This window comes from Neophocaena asiaeorientalis, unplaced genomic scaffold, assembly GCF_003031525.2.
Source record: "Neophocaena asiaeorientalis asiaeorientalis breed wild unplaced genomic scaffold, Neophocaena_asiaeorientalis_V1.1 scaffold275, whole genome shotgun sequence".
Lineage (NCBI taxonomy): Eukaryota > Metazoa > Chordata > Mammalia > Artiodactyla > Phocoenidae > Neophocaena > Neophocaena asiaeorientalis.
In genome coordinates, this window is record NW_020173679.1 from 5,663,566 (window position 1) to 5,671,205 (window position 7,640).

The window sequence follows — 7,640 nt, forward strand, 5'->3', positions numbered from 1 at the left end:
CTTCAACTGGTCTTGCAAGCTTGGTAGATTTCCTATGCTTTGCCGTAGTGCTTATCCTAAGTTCAGCATGCATTATCTTTATTTAGTCAATTCAGGTTTGTTTGGTTTGGGGGGCTTTTCTACAGGAAGTTCCTAGAAAATAAGAAAACTGAAGATAAATGACAACATAACACAACCTTATATGAACTGACCACGGTAAAGAAAAGGTGGGAAGACCATGGGACGAATGTTAAGACAGCAACAGGATGACTCGGAAGGTGTGTGGTAACGTGGGTGTCCCGCGCAAAAGAGACATGCTGAGAGGGACGCAGACAGTCTCCTTGGAGTGATGTGGCGGAGATGGTATGGGAGAAATCAGCACCATTTTGGTTTTTTTAGCCCATTTCACGGCAAATGGAAAAGCTTGGTCTGGAATTTCGTTCTGCTTCTCCATCACTTATTTACGTGTCCTTAACTGGCTGCAATGGGAACACAGTATTAAACAACAAGAACAAGAAAAGCTGCTGCAGAAGCAGCACTGAAGAATGTAAAAATGCCTTGGGATTTACAAAGAGCAAAGATGGGTAAGAAGGGAGTAGAAAATGTACCTCTTTCCTTATCTTTCTGTCTTACAGTCCGTGGAAGTGAGCCCTCAGCCACCAGCTCTAAATGCAGTCCCACCGACAAGCCACAGGTGGGCTCCAACCCGACCCGCGGAAGGTGAGCCCGACACAGCGTTCGCTGGACTAAGTAAGAGTCGTAAACAGGAGAATCTAGTCGGTGGTATGTCTCTGCGGCTTTGTCCTAAGAAAAGGATTTGGAGCACACGCCTTTTTCACACCTGGATTGGCACAATGGCTTGTGCTACAGGAAATGACCAAACGGCAAATTCTGCTGAGCTCTCGGTGTAGAATGGAAAACTGACGTCGTTCTCACGGCTGACTGCAAGTGTATACTTGAAAATCTGTGGAATCCTAAACTGGCATTTGAATGTAAAACGTCTGAGTGCCGAGGACTAGCCCTTAATCACAGTTAGGATCAAACACACAGGGAAAGGGTGCACTGCCAGGCCCGGGGTAAGTCCTCGAACGTGCAATGGAGCAAGGACAGCGAAATCACTGAAAACCAGAGTGAAAGTGGATATTTCCAAACCTGTGCTATGAAATCACCCCTGAATAAAATTTACAAATAGAAATATACTGAAAAGGGAAGAAGACTAGTTAGAGCAACTCCTTGCCAGGGCAGTACAACAAACGTGGAAAAGGACGAAGCCTCCACTAAGAGCCCTGGGCTGACACCGATGGACCATCACATCCCCAGGCCTGCGCCTAGGATCCCGGCTTTATACCAAATTCACCACAAGGTACTAAGAACTCTCTGAAGAATCGCCCACTCTTCTGCCCAGATGATCAAAATATGATGCCCCCTGAACGCTCATTCTGTAATTCCCAAAAATACTTCCCAAGTTTATGGTCACGGAAGCCTGCTGCTACCATCTACAGTCAGAATAATACCCGTGTCTTCTGAACTGTTTGTTCCTTGTTTCCTTTTAGGCCAAATTTCATTCCAGCAACGTTAACTTTCAAACAAAGCAAAATAATTAAAACTAAGTGGAGCAAAGAATAGAGACACAATTTTATTAGGCACTTCAGTCCTTTGCAGTCTTAAGGGTTCTTCAAAAGCCCTGGATGAACTTCAAAAACTCAGAGAGTTTTCCTTTATAGTACGTTAATTTTTTCTTATCAACTTTACCCTTGAACTGTATAAATGGGATCCAGTACAAAATAAGTGATTCTTTCAGATACTATCGGAAACAAAGGAGAATACACATATACATTCTAAAGCATCAACCACCTGGGAAACGTTTTTTAGTACAGTCCACGAAAATGACGGCACGTTCTGGGTGGTTTAACCTTGAGAAGGACAGTCCAAGAATGTCCTGTTGTTGTGGAACTTCCCGAACACAGACTGAGTACAAGGAGGTACACAGTGAAACTGCTACAGGCAGGAAGTCTGGACAGCTGATAAACAGGTGTTTACTTTCACCAGGACTAACTAAGCTCCAAGACGCTGTATACACGTATGTCAGTAAGGTCTACCGTAACTGGTTATTTAGTATTTTTATGAAGTAGCTTTAGGAAAAATCTGATCCTTTATTCCTACAGTCAATCATTCCAATCAACCCTCGGCTATTGATTCTCGTCTCCATCTTCAGCCATGACTTATGGTGCACCAGCACCGAGAACTCTGCCTCATCGAATGCGCAGTGATAAACAGCATCTCTGAGCCCTTGTGACCTTTCCAAACGGCAGTCACCTCCCAGTTAACTCTGATTCTATTTGCTTAAAACACCAAAGAATTCTGAGACACTGGAAGTTATAGCCAAGAGCCTAGAGTCCTGCAGCTCACTCTGAAAGGACAGGATTTTAAAATACTGTGCAGAAATTCTAGCTGACGAAGAACACTTTCACCTGAGATGAACCTGCAGGCATCATTCAGGAAACCACAGGATACCAAGAGTGCACTCCACTCACGTTTGAACTAACTCCGGAAGTCTGAGAAGTCAATGGAGCAAACTTAACTCCTGCCCTATGTTTTCACCGGTCGCCAAGCACGGTTCTTAATATAGGAAGAACACAGGATAAACAGTGGGACCACCTCAGAGCTGAGCTAAGACGGGCTCTGGCATCACGCCGGGGAAACAAAGGCACTGACAAGCGGGGTGACCTGCCCTTCGTCCCCACCCGCACCTCGAAGAACCATGCTCTGGCCCTTCGGCAGGCACTCTCTCCTCCTCCCGCCCGTGGGAATCTGGCTGTTTACCACCGTGTGCCTGAGAACAGGAGCGAGTGGGAGGACACATGGCATTTTTAAAAGGAATAGAGTGCTGTGTTTTGATTTATTTTAACCAAGAGGCAAGTTTTTAAAATTAAAACACAATAAAAGCAAGCATGAATGGTAAAAAGCAGTCTTAGCTGCTAGAACTGCACTTAAGTCACAGAAGTATTACACCAGATTGTAATGTGGTTTTAATGAACTCCATCTTAACATAAGAAGTAAGCTATGATCAGAAAATAATACCAGTGACACTGGGATACCACCCAAGATATAAAGGAAGTTTGAGAGAATTTCACCTTTTCATAGTAGGGTGCTTTGGGGAGCTTTTCATGGCTTCAAATCCAATTCATAACTGGCCCTATTAGAGAAACTGTACCACTTTGTGAGTCCTACGCCTGAAATAAGAGCTGTATGTATCCATCTCTACAACAGCCAAAGCACTGACCCTCCTGCACACCGGCCTACACCTTAAGCAACAGCTATTTCCTTTAAATATCGTGCAGGAAAAAGGAAGAGAAGCCATTGGGCAAGGACAGTGTTTTCTTCCAACTGTCCTCCCCCCTCGCTCTGGAGCTCTGAATTCCTCCGGCCCTGGAGCCTCGCTTACCTGAAGTCCTTCAGCTCCTGCTTGCCGCTGCTGTCCTCCCTCCTGTTCTCACTCGGGTCGGCAGCAGCTGTCAGCTGCAGGCTTCGGGTGATTGGCCCCCCACTTCGTTCTCTAGATTTTACATTGAACCTGTCTGTCCGTTTCTTACTGGCCAAGGCCGATTTGCTCTGTAAGACAGCTCTGCTTTTCTGTGCCCTCACGTGCAGGCTCCGAGACGTCTTGCCCGAGAGCTGAGCTGCATGATTCTTGGCTGCAGCCTTGGGCTTCTTGCTCTCGCTGTGAGTCATTTTGGCCATTCGTATCGGGCTTAAGTTCCTTAAGGAGGAGCTTGGTTTTTTGGACTTAACCGAAGCTGCAAATTTAACATTCTGCTTGGACCTGAAGGACGAGGAGGGCGGTGGGACCTGTGCAGGGCCCGAGCTGCGAGCTCTGGTCTTGCCCAAAGGCGCCTGCATGCTCTGCATTTTGATCTCTGCATCCGCTGTCCGTCTGCGGTGGCTGCTGCCGCTGTTTCTGTCACTACTTGCAGGTGATGGGTGTCCTCCCTTCTTGGATGAATGGGAAGCTTTTTTTTTGGAAGGAGAAAGAGGTTTCTTGGGACAGCTGAAAGCGGCGTGCTTGTTCAGGCTCCCGATGTACGTGAACTCTCTGTTGCAGTACGGGCAGATGTGCGAGGACGACTCAGGAGCATTTTTTAGGTCGGCTTTCTGCTTTGCAGACTTGTTTTTCTGAAGGATGGCTTTCTGGACAAGCTGGTTTTTTTTCTTCAACGCATTTAACTTGAGCTTATTTGAGGACATTTTGCTGAGCTCGACGCTAAAGTTCAGTCTTTTGGGCTGTCCCATTCGTCTGAAGGCATTCTTCCCAGAGTTGTCCAAAACCACCACACCGTTTTTGGGCTGCACAGTCTGTTTCAGCGGGACTGGATTTTTCTTCGGGGTATACCTCTTCTTGTCGCTAGCGGAAGCACACGCCAGGATGTGTTTGTGCAGCTCAGGCATGTTGTCCACACCTTTCCCACACTTGGTGCAGCGAATGGCGGTAGTAAACGTCTGTGGGATATTGTGTGTAGTGAAATTTGTGGCCGTCACACCAATGCCTAGGGGGTTGCGGTGATGGTACTGAAATGGAGGTGGTTTAAAGCTTGGGTAATGCTGATTGAGACCCAATCGAACATCTGGATCTTTCGTCTTTATTCCAGAAGCCATTATCTTTATGGTCGTGTAAAGCTCTTCTGAGGAATCGTTCAGCTCCTCTTCTTCTTTAGACGTTTCTAAAGGATCTTCCGGCAAACTCTGCATATGCTCTACGTGGGCCTTGCTGGGATCCGTGAAGTTCTGGGGCCTCAGGGTGCCACTTTCAAACTCATGGTGTGTGCACACCGTATCGGGGTGGAGATCTCGCTGGTGCTGCTGCAGATTGCACAAAAACGCAAATTCTTTTTTACAAACCGAACACACAAAGATATTCCCAACTCCATGAAGCAAAAAGCGATGTTCTGACAAATCGGTTTTAGCCTTAAAGAGCTGCACACAAAATTCACATTTGAAGGGCCATTCCTCAGCGTGAATGGATAAATGTTTGGTTAGATCTTTAATGGAAAGGAAAGGTGATTCACAGACGTTGCAGACAAAATTTTTGTTGAATGTCTCCTGAACGATATCCCGCACGGTGGCAGACTGGGATTCTTCCCTCGCTTTCGGACCTTCACTCTCTAATTCCTCCTGTTTAAAAGATATCATGGGGAGAGAGGCTTCCAGATTATCCCCAGAGGAAACCACAGACGATACTGCTGAGAGAGGAGGTGGCGAAGGAGAAGAGGAGGAGGACGAAGAAGAGAACGAAGGCGAAGCAGATGAGGAGGAAGACGAAGAGAGCGTCGGAGGCCCCGGTGAGGCAGCAGACGTGAGGGGCTCCACGGAAGGAATGGGAGATGGCGAGGGAGACACCGTTGGGGAAAGAATTGGAAGTGGGGACTGTGCGGTGGCGTTCGAGAGTGGAGAGGGACACGGATGAGGGGATGCCCCGGAAGAGGGGGCTGCAAGAGGTACAGTGGGAAGCAGCGGAGGGGGTGGGGTGGCAACAGTTAACACAGGAGGACAGGGCTGGGGGGAAGAGGGATTGGTTGGGGTCAAGAGAGGCGGCAGCTGCCCGGAAGAAAGGGAAGATGCCTGCAGGGCAGGTGACAAAGGAGGAGACTCGCCAGGAGGGGCAGGTAAGCTAGAGTCGGGACCAAGGTCAGGGTCCGGCTGAGGATCTAGGGGTTTACAAGGACTGGGGCTCCTGGTCACATCTGGAGCATTTTCTACAGGTAAGTCGACGCCATTGTATTCATTGAGAAGGACCTTCTGTAGCATGCAGGTGGTTGGCTTCTTTTTCTTTGCAGCGCTGCAGGCTGGCTGCACCGAATGGTTTTCTTTGAATTCCTTGCCTTCAGAGTCACTACTAGGCTTTCTATGCACACTGAGATCTAACACAGATTCCCACTGGACCGGAGCCTTGCCTGTACCCTCAGCCTTCTGTTTTACACCACTGGATAAATCCAGTGGCTGCTGGTTGCATACGTTGCTAAAAGTAGAACTAGCTGCCCACTCTTTAGATACTTTATATTCATCAAAGCCTGGAGGGCTCCCGGTTTCTCTCTCATCTCTCCCAGACAAACTCCATGCTGGTGAGTTGCTATGACTTTCTAATTTGGGCTTTTTGGAACTCAGAACTGCCTCAGTCCACATGGCTTTCCCATCGCCCGGCTTCCCAAAGTCTCGAAGGGCAGGACTGTGCTGTGGAGAGCTGGGGGGAGAGCTGGTCCGCCTCTTAAACCTGCTCGAGGTCACAGGGAGCATCGACGCAGGCGTGGACACACAGACAGGACCTAATTTAGGTATTTCAGTGGCTGAAATCCCTGCAGGAGGAGTCAGTTTATCCTGCGTTTGAAGAAGTTGTTTGAGCTTCGATGACAAATACACATTTTTCTCTTTGTGGAACGGAACGGCCTCTGTGGTTGATATGCTGAGAGGCAGGCTCAAGGAACACGAAGGTGCTACGGCATCGGACTCGGTCTCAGCTTTAATTCTGGGCAACACAGGAGGACTGGCAGTCCTCCGTTTCTTGGACTCACTGTTCGTGCTGCTGGAAGGCTCTTTAGGAAGATCATCTGTTATAGGGACCTGTGTGGTCTTTATATTTTGAGTTATTTCCACTGTAACCGGAGTGAGCAGACAGTTGATACCGTACAAGTCTGCCGAACTGGATTCCATCTCAATAACATCACAGTTACTGGTGCTGCAGCTGGTCTGAATTTTACCATCAATGTAGTAATTTAAATTTTCCGAGATATTGCTAGAAATATCCATGATGTACACGTCGTCTGCCTCCCCTTCCTCCTCTGGCTCTGTGCTGGGTACGTAGACACTCTGGGCGGGCAGGGCCTGCTCTGCCGGGGGCTGCTGCTCTTCGAGGAGACCCCCTTTTCGCCGCACACCTTTAGGAATCAGGTGACGCTCGTGGACCCTGCGCTGATGTCGCCTCATGTTAGTGTGAGTTCCAAAAACCTTTTTACAGTATTGGCACGGATGAAGCTCCTTAACTTCTCCGTTCCCTTCTACTACAGAAGAATTTACTGTGTCTTGGGAAGCCTTCTCTGAATTCAAGGTCAGAGAGTCTTGCCCAAGACTGGGAGGCTGCGCGTCATCCTTCGGAGGAGTGCCGTCCCCGGGCGCCTGGCCATCGGCTGGGGCTTCCGGTGGCCGGAGTGCCAGGCTGGGCTTCCGCTTCAGCCCCGCCTCGTGGCGCCGCTCGTGCCGCCGCCTGTTGATCTGCGTGCCGAACGCCTTCCCGCAGTACTTGCACTTGAAGGCGTGGTTTACCGTGGACATGTGGATGTGCATGTGCCGCTCCAGCCCCTGTTTGGTCGTGAACTTCCTCTCGCAGTGCTGACACGGGAACAGAAACGTTTCAAACACGTCACCATTGGCCTCTTCTTTAGCTTTGGGAATTCTGACGGCAGGTGCTACCTCCGGAGAGTCTTCAAGAGCGCCCATCGGAACAGTCCGTGGCTCTTCTAACAGATCCTCTGGGCTCTCGTCACACCGCATCTCCAGCTCTCCCGCGGCGCTCCCGCCTGGCACGCCAGCTGCCACCGCCTCCTCCTCGTCCAGCTCCCCCTCCTCCCCCTCCTCCTCCTCTTCCTCCTCCGCGTCGTTCGCATCGCTACGCG

General features: G+C 49.3%; 1 protein-coding gene across 5 annotated transcripts in view; it reads right to left on the reverse strand.

Annotated features, from left to right (window-relative positions):
• Window positions 1-7,640, reverse strand: part of PRDM2 (PR/SET domain 2) — a 148,205-nt gene that overhangs the window by 75,715 nt on the left and 64,850 nt on the right. For 3 of the 5 annotated variants that reach the window (XR_003003758.1, XM_024749817.1, XM_024749819.1), the window contains one exon: window positions 3,425-7,640. This exon is cut by the window's right edge and continues 204 nt beyond it. The exons of 1 other annotated variant lie outside the window; for it this stretch is intronic. Coding sequence is in view for 3 of the 4 variants with exons in the window: in XM_024749817.1 (XP_024605585.1) it covers window positions 3,425-7,640 (4,216 nt within the window). In the remaining variant the exon portion in view is untranslated. The remainder of the gene's footprint in view (window positions 1-3,424) is intronic. One more of the 5 variants, XM_024749818.1, reaches the window with a different exon arrangement.